At 40.4% G+C, this 16,685-nt stretch overlaps 1 protein-coding gene across 2 annotated transcripts in view; it reads left to right on the top strand.

Annotated features, from left to right (window-relative positions):
• The first annotated feature begins 1,690 nt into the window (after positions 1-1,690).
• lrguk (leucine-rich repeats and guanylate kinase domain containing) overlaps positions 1,691-16,685 on the top strand; it is a 48,098-nt gene continuing 33,103 nt past the window's right edge. Inside the window, exons 1-6 of one of the 2 annotated variants that reach the window (XM_034163693.1) lie at positions 1,691-1,740; positions 5,798-5,899; positions 8,008-8,089; positions 11,272-11,372; positions 11,670-11,751; positions 11,853-11,977. In XM_034163693.1, coding sequence (XP_034019584.1) covers positions 5,822-5,899; positions 8,008-8,089; positions 11,272-11,372; positions 11,670-11,751; positions 11,853-11,977 — 468 coding nt within the window. In that variant the 5' untranslated portion in view covers positions 1,691-1,740; positions 5,798-5,821. Of the gene's footprint in view, positions 1,741-5,665; positions 5,900-8,007; positions 8,090-11,271; positions 11,373-11,669; positions 11,752-11,852; positions 11,978-16,685 lie in introns of those variants that run through there. The other variant, XM_034163694.1, reaches the window with a different exon arrangement.

Raw genomic sequence — 16,685 nt, 5'->3', positions numbered from 1 at the left:
TTTGTTTGAAGCAATGACTCAGTGGCACACTGTAAAGTCTGTATTTGTACATTTGACTGTTTGGTTTTTTTTTTTGGTATTGTAGCTATTCGTCAAATCTAATAGCAATACTTCTCGTGATGTCATGAATCTGGTCACATGGGTTTCTTGATGGATCAGGAAGCCTACAAAGACCTTCGTTGTAGGTTAGCGTAGAGAAATACCTTGCTTTTGCGGTACTATGTAGGTTCGAACATATTCAGAGACTGCCAGATTGCTTCCTGAACTACAAGACGCCACACTTTCTCTCTTTCATGGTATCAGTTTACACACGTTCTTACCAACCACATCAATGCGCATGCTTGTGACATCAGTGTTTGTAAACAAGAAGTATCGCGATAGTGTTTATAATGTGTAGTCTGGCCTTCCCGTTTTAAATTTGAGTGTTGTGATAATCCCTATCTTTGGTGAAGTTTTCTCTTTATTGTTGAGTTTGACATATTCAACAATCTCCCAGAGGGTATTCTTGATCTAGCCAAGTGTTGTCATCAGCACACTTTTTTTTTATATTGATCTCCTGGGGCCTTGAACTAGCCTGTCTCCTGTCTTTTTTTTCTCATTTCTTTTTTTAAAGGTAGATGTTCTTTGTATGATTTGTCTGTAGGATGTTGCTTTAAGACACCAAAACCTTTATCTATTGTAGGCTTTTCCCCAAATCAAAGGCCGTATCCTTCAAAGCCCTTATCCTTCAAAGCCCGCATCCCTCAATTTCCCAGAGGGAGTCTTCCCAACGGATGAATAAAGGTCTATCTAATCTAATCTAATTTGTTGACCGAATACGTCATGGTGGCACAAATAGGCTTTCTCATTTCAAAAGCTCCTTGAAATGTAGCCGATGAATACAATCTTCTTTACCCCCAAAATTAAGGATACGATAGGTGTACCCATCAACGCCCAAACAATCCCAAGTCGTTGCAAAATAGATGGTTTAAAAAAACATTTTGGCCTTCATATATACAATTATAAATCAGTAATGTTTAATATTAAATAATAAATAAATAGTGAAAAAGTATTACCAAACTATGGGTTACTGCCACTGCGTTAGCTTGTTGCATGCAGCTGTCAAGGTTGCAAGGAGACAAGGGGTAGGACCAGAATAAGCCAATGAGGCAATTGCAAAGTACCATCTCATTTCATAACAGTTGTTTCGGCCTCTGTGGTCGTAAGAGGTCAGATCTTTGTAGAACGCAGCCTTTGAAGGATGCGACCCGCGAATTGAGACACACCCACAGTAGCTGGCCTTGCTGTTTTTGAGGACTGCTAATAATCTACACTTCCTGTGGTCATACCACATTGACATTAGCCCTCTTGTAGGGTGTTTTTGATCTGGCGCACCATGAAGTTGTTCAGAAAGCTGTTTAGATACCTCCACCAACTACTTGCTTTGCCCTTTGCTGGCTCTGTGATTCATTTAGTTTATATCTGAGCTTAATGATGGCGCTGACAGTTTGAAACCAGAGCTGCCGTCTTATGAATGAAAATCTGTGGAAGTAACACACAGCTGACAACAAATCAGCTCAGCACTCAATTATCCAGTTGTGTTCAGCCGTACATAACTCACAGGCCGCATACATCGAGTGCTATAAAAATATTAGTTTGTCATTGTTCAGCTGTTCCATTTTAATTATCTGTTCCATTATGCAACAGGTAAAGCCGGTTACCTTGTTCAAGAAGCCTGTGGGTGGAAAGCCGTCCTGCAAGGTCATGTTATTGATTATTTGTCTTTTAAATGATTGGGCATTGACAAACTATAAAAGTACAGGTGTACTCATGATGGCTCCATCCCATTTATGATCCCATTTCCACTGTTGTGCTGTTGCTTGACCATCATGGCTTCTTAATGGGCGCATGTAGGACAGAGCCATTGTTAATTCTTAGTTACAGCGGTGCTTTTGTCGTGAGTCAAAAAGCTTCTGCTATGTGATTGCTCTAAAAGAGAGTGTGCTGTGTCCAGGCAGGAGAAATCCACTCAAATCACAAGCCATGCTTATCCCAATTCAACCTTCCAAAGTATCTATCAAACATCATATCGCCAAACAAAGCAAGTGTTTGTACGAGCAATTACAGTCATTTGTGCTCCACAACTACTAATTTATGTGCATACTAATAGCTTCATTTGCCTACAAACTTTACGTAATGGCCTAGTTTGTGCTTTTAAATTACTAATGTGTGCAAAAACAGCCTAAATTTATCACCTTCTTTCCAGTAATCTCTCTCATTCCATCGCCCCTTTGCTGCAGTCCACTTGTTTTTAAGATAATTTTATTAAGTTGACCTGGGGTAGATGGTATGTATGATTTGGTGAAAACAACAGTATTTCCATAAGTAATGACGCTGATCAATTTGTTATTAGCCTAATACTTAAAACATGTCTTCACAGTCGAGGAAAGCATCAATTATTTAATTGTATAGCGTGAATTAAGCAAATTCAGCTAATTAGAAACCATTAAGTCATTTGTGTACAAATGATTAATTCAAGAGCACAAATTAAATGACCTTTTGTAAATTTCATGTATTTGGTAGGCCATACATTTTTTTAGATCAAAATCCAACACATTATAAATATGAAATAAATGAACTCCTCCTCATAGTCTTCATGCTTGTTCACCATTCTTTTTGAGAAGAAAGGAAAATACCACATTCCGTAGTCCTGTGCATAAAGTCGCATTATTGTAGATGTAAGTGATATTAGCTTCAAACGTCATTCTGTTTGCCTGCTTGAGCCACTTATCGAATTCTTAGAGCAGCAGTCAGGTGCTCTTCATGCTCACATGACAAACTGATATCAAGGTTTGTTATCAACACGTCTGTGTTTAAAAGGCCAGCAAGGGTATTCTACTACATTGTCCTGTACCACCAGGTGTCAGAGTCAAACCCCTCGCTGTGTCTTGACACCTGGGTAATGGATCAAGTATGAGATTACCTGATGGGGTGAAATACGGTGAGGACTTTGTGTGCCCTGTGGCCACTCCTGTAACCATGAAAGCCCAAAAGAAACCCTAAATAGGAAATGGCTAACGAGGATCTGGTGAAACAAGAAGTCCCCAATGGTGGATCAGGCGGAGGAGGTGATGCCTTGTAACCCAACAGCTGTGAACACGGATGAAGGCTGCAGCTGATCCTCATACCCGGATCATCTGGGATTTCCCAGCTATTGGACCAGACTACGGATATGTCAAGGACTGTGGTTGCAGATATCCCATACAGAAATCGATCAAGAGACATTCTTCATCACCACGACGATGACACTATCCTGTATCGCTAGCTAGCATGCTAGCATCTCCATAAGGTGTCTTGTAAATCACTTCAGAGGTATTATCTGGTTACAAACACAGCATTTTTAGATTTAGAAGTTTATTTATCGCTAATTTTTACAAACTGTATGTTTGAAAATACCAAACATGTTAGAGTCATACAGAAATACACCTGTTTCACATTTTATTTTCCTGTCTTGGGTTATTTTGTCAGAGCAAGCAAACAGTTGATGTCATGCTGCCTTCATTCAGGTTGGCAGACATTGTGTCACCTCGCACAGCATTTACTTAAAATAGACTTCTGGGCTGTTTTGGTCAAAACATCTACTCTGATTGAAAATGAATGGCAGCCCTTCACTTTGCCTCTGCCACTTGCGGTTGCTTGTAGTGAGTTTGACCACAGAATAGTTCAGTGTAGAATGCTGGCATCTACTGGTTAAATAATGTGTAGCACACTTACAATGATATTCCAAACTGGACACTATGTAGTGGAAATAAATAGGCAATATTATAGTCATTATTGATCATTGAGAGATCACTCGGTAGATTCAAACATTAGTTTTTTTATAATAACGGAGAAATTAATGTAATTTTTGAAATTTAATTTACAGTGCATCTGGAAAGTATTCACAGTGCTTCACCTTTTATAGACTTATTCCAATATGGATGAATGCCCCCCCCCCCCCAAAAAAAAAAATCTACACACAGTACCCCATAATGACAATGTGAAAAGGTTTTTCTGAGATTTTTTTTTTTTTTTTTTGGCAAATTTATTAATAATTAAAAAAAACTAAGAAATCACATGAACATAAGTATTCACAGCCTTTGCCACGAAGCTCAAAATTGAGCTCAGGTGCCTGCTGTTTCCACTGAACATACTTGAGATGTTTCTCCAGCTTAATTAGAGTCCACCTAGGATAAACTGAGTTGATTGGACATGATTTGGAAAGACACACACCTGTCTACATATAAGGTTCCACAGTTGGCAGTCAGAGCACAGACCAAACATGAAGTCAAAGGAATTGTCTGTAGACCTCAGACACAGGATTGTCTCAAGACAAAAAATCTGGGGAAGGGTACAGAAACATTTCTGCTGCTTTGAAGGTCCCAATGAGCACAGTGGCCTCCATCATCTGTAAAGAAGTTTTAAGATCCACCAGGATTCTTCCTAGAGCTGGCTGCCCGTCTGAACTGAGCAATCAGGGGAGAATTGCCTTAGTCAGGGAGGTGACCAAGAATCCGACGGTCACTCTGTCAGAGCTCCAGCATTCCTCTGTGGAGAGAGGAGAACCTTCCAGAAGGACAACCATCTCTGCAGCAATCCACCAATCAGACCTGTATGGTAGAGTGTCCAGATGGAAGCCACTCCTTAGTAAAAGGCGCATGGCAGCCCACCTGGAGTTTGCCAAAATGCACCTGAAGGACTCTCAGACCATGAGAAACAAAATTCTCTGGTCTGATGAGACAAAGCTTGAATGCCAGGAGTCATGTTTGGAGAAAACCAGGCACCATCCCTACACTGAAGCATGGTGGTGGTAGCATCATGCTGTGTGGATGTTTTTCAGCAGCAGGAACTGGGAGACTAGTCAGGATTGAGGGAAAGATGAATGCAGCAATTTACAAAGACATCCTGAATGAAAACCTGCTCCGGAGCGCACTTGACCTCAGACTGGGGCGACGGTTCATCTTTCAGCAGGAGAATGACCCTAAGCACACAACCAAGATATCAAAGGAGTGGCTTCAGGACAACTCTGAATGTCCTTGAGTGGTCCAGCCAGAGCCCAGACCTGAGTTTGACTGAACATCTCTGGAGAGATCTGAAAATGTCTGTGCACCGACGCTCCCCGTCCAACCTGATGGAGCTTGAGAGGTGCTGCAAAGAGGAATGGACCAAACTACCCAAAGATAGGTGCACTAAGCTTCATTGTTTCACACACCAGTGTATTTTGTTTTAGGATAACTGCAAATGTTGTCCCACTTGTCCTCACAATGCTTACTTCTAAATCCTGTTTTTCCAAGATGCAGCACTTCCCCACTGAAATAACTACCTAAACAAATTAAGCCTTAAACCTGACCTTTGCAATATTAAAATTAGCAATTTAATGTAATGCATGTTTGTGGACATAATATTTGCCTTCTGCCTACTCGTGCTTAATGTGTGTACTTCTTGTACTGTATGTGTGTGTTTCTGTTCATGTTTACCTGCAGTGAAAGGAAGCTGTGAGCATAATGCTGTGCTTGTTGTGGCTTCACTTCAAAAAATATGCACATTATCAATGCATGAAAGCTTGTACTGTAGTAGTGTAGGTACGTGGCATTTTCATAAAATGTGAAACACGATGTGCATTTCTACAAAACTTGATGACTGACAGGTAGCAAAAATTGGTGCACAAATTACTTAATGTGTTATTTTGAATGAAGAATTTGTGTGCCATTGTAGAAGATGCACTAGTTTCTTGCAATAACTTCAGTCACCATTAAAATGTTTATTTTTGTAACTGCAGAAGGACGGTGTTTTATCCGTCGACATGGTTTCCAGCTGTATATCTCACCATCTGCGCGCTGGTACAAGACCACAGCGCTTCTCTCACCACCTGTCTCTGCCCGTAAGTGCAGTGCACACACACACGGACATACACACACGCACACACACATACACACAAGAATAAATAAATTTACAAATTTTATGATGTAAGCCGACAATGAGCTTCCCCTCTTAGAAAAACCAGCAGCCGCCACTGCTCACTCGTCTCCTTCCAGCAACTGTTGTCTGATTTGTGGTTGGATTAAAAAAAGTTTTTTTTTTTTTTTTTTTTTTTTTATACCACAAAACAAAGAGCAGGTCATTCAGTGGGATAAGAAGTTGGTCAACCAGGTTTCAGAGATGGGTACTGATCTTGGCTGGAGAAATAAATCACCTGTGCCATCCTCGACTCTCATCCGATTACCACTACACTCAAAAAACTAACTCACTGGATTGGATTTCCATTTAATAAATATATGTAGTCCCAATTTAATTTAATTTAATTGTCTTGCATGAATGTGCTTTGAGTTGGGACTACATATATTTATTAGATGGAAATCATGCTCTTAATTGAATTGATTTCATCCAGTGAGTCATTTTTTTGAGTGTAGGGAATCCACTCGCGTGTCATAATGCAATGCTAATGGGCTAATAGCATGAAAACCCACTGGCATCACATAGCATGATGCTAAGGGGCATCAGTTATTGCAATGCTAATGGCTAACATTAGCATGAGCCGATCGCCTCCATTGTAAGCAATGGTATTTTAAATATTGATCCATTTTTGTATCCCTGCTTAGTTCAATTAATGGTCACGGTGGGGGGGGCAGGGGGGCTGCAGCCTATCCCAGCAGCCATAGGGCATGAGATGCGGAGTACACCCTGGACAGGATGCCAGTCTGTCACAGGGCCACATATAGATAAACAATGTCCGCGTGCACACCTTGCGGTTAATTTAAAGTCTCCAGTTCACCTAACCTGCATGTCTTTGGATGTGGGAGGAAGTTCAGGTAAATGTATACGCTGTCTGAAAAATGACAGTCTAACTGTGTGGTTTGTGAGTTTTTCGCCGGACAGAAGAACATATAACGGACACACAGATTTGGGCTTTAGAGGATTACGGGATGGATGCTGACTGAAAAGGTAAAGCTTTTTAGACTGGTCTGAGGTCAGTGGTCTGTCCTGACACTGAATGATGGCTTAATGGTTGTCTGTCACACCCCGGTGACATTTGGAGAGACACTAAGAAAATGTTCAGGTGTACTTTTCTTCTTTCTGCCGTCTGACTCTTTCAGATTGGGGCCTCATTTTCTGTTTGCTTTTCCATTTCTGTCTCTCCACATCTTTTGTTCTGTCCTCTGTCTCTGGCACACTTGTACTTTTCGGGACACGGTGAATTAAGATAGAGAACCCCTTAGCCATACGCATGTTCAAATGAGGACACTCCAACAAACAAGATGATTCAGTGTGTCAAAGAAAAACATAAAGAGCGCTTTATTTTCTGTGCTGGGAAAGACGTGGGTGGGCAGGATGTCAAAATAAAAGCTTAACAGGCCAGTTAACCACACTCACTGACTTGGTGCTTTCTTCCAATGAACACGCAGCGTTCTCTCTGTGATTCAACACAGGGACTATTGGTGGCGCTCTAGCCCAAGCTGCACATGCACAGAAAAGGTATTTTCTAACTGACATTCTTTAATTTGGCACACAGTGATAACCTGCAGGAATAGTCCATAATCTGGTTTGTCTTTGTGGTGTGTGGCTGCTGCTCACACAGGCAGCAGTAGTGATATTTTCCATCATCCTGTCACTGAAAACTGGTTCAGACTGGGGTTGTGTTGAATACGGTTCAAGCCAAATAGGTTTTTTTCTGAATCTCTTACTATTTGATTTTAAAATGGATTATTGAGCTGGATTTAAGCGGGGTTCGCTGAGGTTTGAAAGCTAATTTGGCTAGAATCCAGTTAGCTCGGGGATCATGACTTCAAACCCTCACTATGCTTTGTGCACAGTGCACACAGCATCCTCTCCACTGTGGGGTCGTTTAGTTTGGCTGCTCTCTCTGTCTTTCCCTCTCACACACACACACGTCCTGTGTAAATAACACAAGTGTCTTGAATTTGGCAGATTGTGTTTCAATTTTATGTTGTTTGTGGTTCCATTGTGATACCGGTGTTGTGCTTTCTGTAGAGAAACAATCTGAGGGACGTCTCCATTTTATCCAGTTATGTCCATCTTCAAAAGCTGGAACTTCCTTACAACAGAATTAAAGGTGAGATTTTGCAATTTACTTGTCTAGATTGTGTTTTAATTGGGCATAAAAGATATAACAGAAAGTGTAATTCAGTGGTGTAATTAAAGGGGTCATAAATCAATACAAACAGTTTTTAAATGACCTATTATAGTTACATTTAATTGTGGTTTCCCAATGAACATCCTGAAAATATCACAATTCTGTCACTGTGCACCAGGGGCGTAGGCAGAAATCATAAAATTGGTGGGCCCAGAAAAAATCAGACGGGCCCAACCTTTGGGGTTGTAGGTAAGGTGTAGGTATTATAATACACCGTTTGAAAAAGTATGCCTCGTTTGGACATCGCAAGCATACGTTATCACTTAGCCTACAGCACTGGCAAAGTGAGCACACAGACGTGACCTGTCAGACACAAGTACTCTTCATGGATAATGCAAGCTGCAGTGCAGCGCCACACACACACACACTGAGTGCAAGTCTGGTAGCCTACTTGGCTAGGCCTAAACCCAAAACGTCAATAGGTATTTAAATAAGGCATTGTTTCAAAAATTAATTCCAAGTTTAATGATGAACACATCTCAGCCAACTGCATAGACGCTGTGTGCACAGTTACACAGATGCAAAGTGTCAGACACAAGCACCCCATGGACAATGCAAGCAGAAACACAACGCTTAGTCATGTAAAGTCCTTTAAAATAAAAATTCAAAATGTATCTGTAACATGAAAACAGGTTGGCTCGGCGGCCAAATTATGAAATTGATAAACAATGGAAACCATGGCTCAGCGGCCAAATTAAAAACTATCAGAACGCACACCAACATGATTCGTGGCAATGGCAATATAATATTAACAATTAGGCCTATTTAGAAGAAAAAAGTAATTAATGGTCGCACACTTACATTTGATGAATCCTTTTAATGCTACAGCAGGAGACGACGGGGTTTTTTGTTGAACTCTCTTATCACGTCATCACAGTCCAACGATTTGGTCAGTTCTCTTTCAAGGGAAAGCACGGAGAGTGCATTCAGTCTGTGGGTCAACATGGATGTTCTGGTGGACGTTTTTATCTGATTAACAGTAGAAAACAGCCGTTCGATAGTGCATGTTGTTATTGGCATTGTGATGAGGGCCCACAGAAGACTATTTATTTGAGGAAAAATGTGCTCCCTTGTTTATCGCGGGAGTTACGTTCTAAAATAACCCGCGATAAGCGAAATCCGCAAAGTAGTCAGCGCTATTTTTTGCAATTATTATAGATGTTTTAAGGCTGTAAAACCCCTCACTACACACTTTATACACTTTTCTCAAACAGGCATTAACATTTTCTCACTTTTCTCTCTTGTGTAAACACTCTTTTTTCTTCTGTGCGAGAAGATTATAAACAGACACACGCAGAACACAATGCGCGTGCTCTCACTTTGCTCACTGCCTCCGGAGGTAGGGATGCAGGACCTGCAAAGAATCCAAGTCCTCTCTCTGTGCCCTCGGAGCTCTGAGGCTGCGATCAACATCCACATCAAAACAGAGAGCGTAGTCTCTGGCCCTGTTGCCAGATTTGGCACAATTCCGCACAGCAGACAGGAGGAGGTGGCCCGCTGCTGCATTTACCAAGCCCGCAGAAAGCGCATCGGAGGCAGTGAGAGCAATCGCGGTGATGCTGACCGGTGCCGCGACCGGCCCGCCTGATAAGGAGGCAGAACACAATGCGCCGTTAAAAAAAAGCATGCAAAATTGCACAAAAAAAAATCCATGAAACTGCCAGGCGGCGAAAGGTGAACCGCGTTATAGCGAGGGACCACTGTACTCTGAAAATGAATTGATAGAAATCACAGAAGATGAACCAGATTTTTTTTGACAAAATTTATTAATTGTCGCTCAGTACTAATGCAATACCATATCATAGGAATACAATGAGGCAACAACAGGTGACTGTCGAGTGTTGACTCAGCCTTCTCATTGGATGGGGCAGGCCTGGATGACAAGTGGGTGGGCCCAGGCCCATCCAGGCCCGCCCCTGGCTACGCATAAGCTGTGCACAAAACAATTCTCTGATTATAAGCAAATCTGAGGTGTCAGACTTCTCATTTTAGTATGTCACGGACGTCCATATCTAGACTCCTGCTTGCTCTGTGAGACATACCTTATTCTGCGTGACACACAGACACAATGTCTTGGCGAAAGAAGGAGATGCCCCATCTTTGAAGGGAGAAAGGGCATGGCAAGCAGCAGCTCCTTTCCACTTAAAGCTACAGTGTGTAGGATTTTGGGTTGCTTATTATTAGAAATGGAATATAGCATTAATAACCATTGGTTCGTTAGTGTATATTTATATTTAGAATAAGCCCTTCATATCCACATGGGAGTGCACCCCCTCATGAAGGCTGCCATGTTGCACCGCCCAAAAGGGATGTACTTATTCTGCATTTCACATTTTGCAGCATGACCAGAAGACTGAAGAAAAACAGAGGAATCAGTTGCTCCCCTGTACACAGTCGACTGGTTGCTAGCACAGCTAACAAGGTTGACAAACCCTCCTTTTTGTAAAATAGAGGATCATACATACTACTTATCACAGCAAAAGGCAAGGAAACATAAATATCCTTTTCACTACAGAAAATGAATCATGAAAGAAATCAAAATCACGACTAATGAGGGCTTTAAGCAATCTGCAACCTCACCACTAGAGGACACTAAATGCTTAAGACCAACGGACATAAAATCAGGTGTTTCAATCCTACAAGTTATTATTAATAGCTTTGTTTATATGCATTATCTCAGTGTGTGGAGGAATTATTGGATATAAAGTGTTTTTTTGAAGACACCTCGTGAGCTACATAAGTTGGCTTACTGAAATGATGTAATATGCCTCCTGTAAAATGATTATATTATATTGTGGAAATTGTAACAGCTGTAAGAAGCACCAACAATTTTTCTTTTTTTTTTCTTTTTTTTAGACAACGCATCGGCATGCCACTTTATTTCTCCCTTTTCACTCTTTTCAATTTTAAGTAAACTGTCAAATGATGCAGCTCTATTTAGGTGTCATATAAAACAAATAATGAATGTTTTCCATTTGTGCAGAATCTTTGCATTCACTGATCTTTCAGTGAATGCAAAGATTCTTACTGTTGCACTCATAAACATGTATAATATTATAGCTACTTTTGTATTCTGACCACTTGTTTTTGTCAACTGTCAGATTTGTCCTGTGTGAGCCACATGCCCTTCCTCGTCATTCTGGACACCGCTCACAATGAGCTCTCAGAATTCTTTGGATTCCAGCCGCCCAGGAACCTGAAAGTAACACAAGACCTTGAGCTGACAGGATAAGACAACATTTGATTGGTGGCTTGGGCTTTACTGTGTAGCGCTATTCCCTCATGATTGCTGTGGATTTCCATAGCCCATCTGTAGTCACTTTGAATATGCTTACATGGCATTAACTGCCCTTGAATGACAGCAAACTTTCCCGTGCTGAAAAAGTCCTTCTCGCACACTGTGAAATCAGTCAAAGGATTCTTCTGCTTAGATGTACAATACTGTGGCTTTTACAACTTTTGTTCGAATGTGTTGGTGTTAACATGCTTCTTTTTGCAGGAGGTCAATTTCTCCCACAACTGTATGACAAAAATGAAGGATTTGTCAGATTATTCAACTCTCACTAAACTGAATCTGGACTGTATCCTTTCTCTGTCACTGTCAATTTTTTTAAAACACATGTGGTATTGATTTTAACAATGATAATAAAGCTGTTGTTGGCTTTTCCAATCACATGCTCAGATAACAGCTTCAGTGAGATCAGTGGTCTTGAAAACTGTTGTAGGCTCACTCATCTCAGCCTGGCACACAACAAGATCTCGAGGATCAGTGGCCTGAACAATCTGTCTCTCAAACACCTCTGCCTTGTAGGTTTTCTTTGATTACCGTCAGAAATAAGATATCATTGCTACACTGTAAAAAGAACCAACTTAAAAAAGCGTTACATGAATGAATTAAGTTGTTTGAACTTTAGCCTGATCTTTTCCAATGCAATACAAAGTGTGCAAACCTCCATCAAGGTCCTAACAGCCCCTTCTTGCAGTGTCACATTTTAAAATTCCCTACCTCTTCCTGATAATTCTGTGAATTTAATGGGTCTTGTTCTCGGTTATAGCAGGCTTGATCACCAAATGTTGTGAAATCTGCTTCATTCGTCACAACACAAAAGTCTTGAGTTTAATTCCAGCCTTTCTGTGTGTAGTTTGCATATTCTCTTTGTGAATATGTGGACTTTCTCTGGGTATTCTGGTTCATCATGCAGACTAATCTAACTGATGAATGACTTGATCGTATCTGTGAGAGTGGGGAAAACTGTGACTGTCTGGATATCTTCAAGGGCAACACCAACAGTTTTCAACCTGGACTGTATTTTTAGATATTTTTAAGTTTATTTGGTCACCCAAAATAAAAGTCTACCAAACACTTAAATAACTTTTTTTGCCCATTCAGTGGACATTTGCCTCCATTCAGTGGAGGCAGAGCCTTCAGCTTTCAGGCTCCTCTCCTGTGGAACCAGCTCCCAATTCAGATCAGGGAGACAGACACCCTCTCTACTTTTAAGATTAGGCTTAAAACTTTCCTTTTTGCTAAGGCTTATAGTTAGGGCTGGATCAGGTGACCCTGAACCATCCCTTAGTTATGCTGCTATAGACTTAGACTGCTGGGGGGTTCCCATGATGCACTGAGTGTTTCTTTCTGTTTTTGCTCTGTATGCACCACTCTGCATTTAATCATTAGTGATTGATCTCTGCTCCCCTCCACAGCATGTCTTTTTCTTGGTTCTCTCCCTCAGCCCCAACCAGTCCCAGCAGAAGACTGCCCCTCCCTGAGCCTGGTTCTGCTGGAGGTTTCTTCCTGTTAAAAGGGAGTTTTTCCTTCCCACTGTCGCCAAGTGCTTGCTCACAGGGGGTCGTTTTGACCGTTGGGGTTTTTACGTAATTATTGTATGGCCTTGCCTTACAATATAAAGCACCTTGGGGCAACTGTTTGTTGTGATTTGGCGCTATATAAATAAAATTAATTGATTGATTGATTGTTTGGTATGATGGAGAGGATCCTGATGAATTAAAACAACTTAAGTTCAACCAACTTAATTCATCAGGATCCTCTTCATCATGCCAAACAATGTCTAGTAGAGATCCTAATGAATTAAGTTGGTTGAACTTAAGTTGTTTGAACTTACATTTAAACAACTTAATTTATTCAGGTTTCACCAATTGTAAGGCTTTTTTTTAAGTTGGTTCAACTATTCTCTTTTTTCAGTGTGGAACCTTACCTATATGGATTTTTAAAGGGCCAATATGATACATATACAACCCGTGGCAAAAATTATGGAATCACCGGCCTCGGAGGATGTTCATTCAGTTGTTTAATTTTGTAGAAAAAAAGCAGATCACAGACATGACACAAAACTAAAGTAATTTCAAATGACAACTTTCTGGCTTTAAGAAACACTATAAGAAATCAAGAAAAAAAGATTGTGGCAGTCAGTAACGGTTACTTTTTTAGACCAAGCAGAGGAAAAAAATATGGAATCACTCAATTCTGAGGAAACAATTATGGAATCACCCTGTAAATTTTCATCCCCCAAACTAACACCTGCATCAAATCAGATCTACTCGTTGACACTGACCCTATGTGTCTTTTTACAAGGAATGTTTTCGCAGTTTTTGCTCTATGGCAAGATGCATTATCATCATGAAACATCCCCAAACATCCTTTCAATTGTCCAAAATATCAACGTAAACTTGTGCATTTATTGATGATGTAATGACAGCCATCTCCCCAGTGCCTTTACCTTACATACATATCATCAATGACTGTGGAAATTTACATGTTCTCTTCAGGCAGTCATCATTATAAATCTCATTGGAACGGCACCAAACAAAAGTTCCAGCATCATCACCTTGCCCAATGCAGATTCGAGATTCATCACTGAATATGACTTTCATCCAGTCATCCACAGTCCACAATTGCTTTTCCTTAGCCCATTGTAACCTTGTTTTTTTCTGTTTAGGTGTTAATGATGGCTTTCGTTTAGCTTTTCTGTATGTAAATCCCATTTCCTTTAGGCGTTTCTTACAGTTCGGTCACAGACGTTGACTCCAGTTTCCTCCCATTCGTTCCTCATTTGTTTTGTTGTGCATTTTTCCATTTTTGAGACATATTGTTTTAAGTTTTCTGTCTTGACGCTTTGATGTCTTCCTTGGTCTACCAGTATGTTTGCCTTTAACAACCTTCCCATGTTGTTTGTATTTGGTCCAGAGTTTAGACACAGCTGACTGTGAATAACCAACATCTTTTGCAACATTGCATGATGATTTACTCTCTTTTAAGAGTTTGATAATCCTCTCCTTTGTTTCAATTGACATCTCTCGTGTTGGAGCCATGATTCATGTCAGTCCACTTCGTGCAACAGCTCTCCAAGGTGTGTTCACTCCTTTTTAGATGCAGACTAACGAGCAGATCTGATATGATGCAGGTGTTAGTTTTGGGGATGAAAATTTACAGGGTGATTCCAAAATTTTTTCCTCAGAATTGAGTGATTCCATATTTTTTTCCTCTGCTTGGTCTAAAAAGTAACCGTTACTGACTGCCACAATCTTTTTTTCTTGATTTCTTATAGTGTTTCTTAAAGCCAGAAAGTTGCCATTTGAAATGACTTTAGTTTTGTGTCATGTCTGTGATCTGCTTTTTTTCTACAAAATTAAACAACTGAATGAACATCCTCAGAGGCTGGTGATTCCATAATTTTTGCCAGGGGTTGTATTAGAGAGAATGTGTGTGTATATTTATGTACTATGTATGTATGTATATATATATATATATAGAGAGAGAGAGAGAGAGAGAGAGAGAGAGAGAGAGAGAGAGAGAGAGAGAGAGAGAGAGAGAGAGAGAGAGATAGATAGATAGATAGATTAGATTTAAATGTAAAGATGTTCTTCGCCATTATGCTTAAGTCTCCTTTAAAATGAAAAGACAGTGTTTACTGATATGCCGAAGTAGCCGCTCAATTGCTTTTTCTCACTTGTCAGTTGCTTTGGATAGAAGCTTCAGCTAAATGAATGGACTCCAATGTAATGTAATTAGAGGCTGATATATATATATAGAGAGAGAGAGAGAGAGAGAGAGAGGTGCACCGATCAGGATTTTTTAGACCGATCACTGAAATTTTGATCTGCCGATACTGATCAAATACATATTTGGATCATGCCCAAAATAAGAATATAGGTCTAATGTATAGGACTATTTTTGCATTAAAACTCATTGATGAAAACAAAAACATGCATTCAAATAAAGACACTAGAATAAACTGCCAACTTTTATTACACTGACTTTGTTCTACCAGCAAGCCAGTGACTCCATTTCCAACAACCAAAGCATTTTCTGTGTTGTTTAGTCGATAAAATAAAAGTTTTCCTCTAACTAATACCTACATGTTAGTTAGCTCACATCCAGGGGGTTATGGGGGTCCCAGCCTTGCTTGAAAGCATTGTAAACAGTGCCATCAGACCACCATCTGCTGGACATACTATGCAATGACTCCATTTCAACAACCAAAGCGTTTTCTGTGTAGTTTAGTCGATAAAATAAAAGTTTTCCTCTCACAAATACCTACATGTTAGTTAGCTTACATCCAGGGGGTTATGGGGGTCCCAGCCTTGCTTGACAGCATTGTAAACAGTGCTGTCAGACCACCATCTGCTGGACATACTATGCAATGACTCCATTTCCAACAACCAAAGCGTTTTCTGTGTTGTTTAGTTGATAAAATAAAAGTTTTCCTCATTAATACTTATGTTATTTAGCTCATATCCGCCAGTGTTATTGGCCAACCAGTATATCTTTCAGGCTCTAATCATTACATTGGAGTCCATTCATTTAGCTGAAGCTTCTATCCAAAGCAACTGACAAGTGAGAAAAAACAATTGAGCGGCTACTTCGGCATATCAGTAAACACTGTCTTTTCATTTTAAAGGAGACTTAAGCATAATGGCGAAGAACATCTTTACATACACACATAAGCCACCGAGTGACCAGAGAGTGAAATTTGGTAGATTGTCCCACCATCAAGGGATGACAAATGAGAATAGTCTGGATTGTGTGTAGGGTTGGCAAACATCACTCTTTGGAGAATAGCATGGAGTCAGTGAGCAGTATAAGCCTTATTGAGTGCATTTAAATCAATGGGTGCAGACCCATTAATCACTTTGTAGGTAAACATTAGTGGCTTGAATTTGATGCAAACAGCAAGGAGTAACTATTGGAGCTCGATAAGGAGTGGGGTTACATGGGCCCTTATCTGTTGATCAGACACACAGATACATTATGGATTATCTGAAAGGCCTCTCAGAAGGGCGTTACAGTAGTCGAGGTGAGAGATAACGTAACCTACATCAGGAGCTGGGTGGTGTTGGGATCGTTGGCCCCTGGGGCCAACAAACCCCCAATGGTAGTTTATGGTCCCATTTGGTTGTTGACGTGGAACTACTTCAGATTTTTTCTTTTTGTCTTTTACTTAACATTCCAAAACAAGTTTCCTTTTTATGCCTTAGTTCAAGAAGTGACTTTATG

The sequence above is a fragment of the Thalassophryne amazonica genome, chromosome 22 (assembly GCF_902500255.1).
Source record: "Thalassophryne amazonica chromosome 22, fThaAma1.1, whole genome shotgun sequence".
Classification (NCBI taxonomy): Eukaryota; Metazoa; Chordata; class Actinopteri; order Batrachoidiformes; family Batrachoididae; genus Thalassophryne; species Thalassophryne amazonica.
Note: the sequence above shows the minus strand (reverse complement) of the source record. Positions and strands in the feature narration are given on the sequence as shown.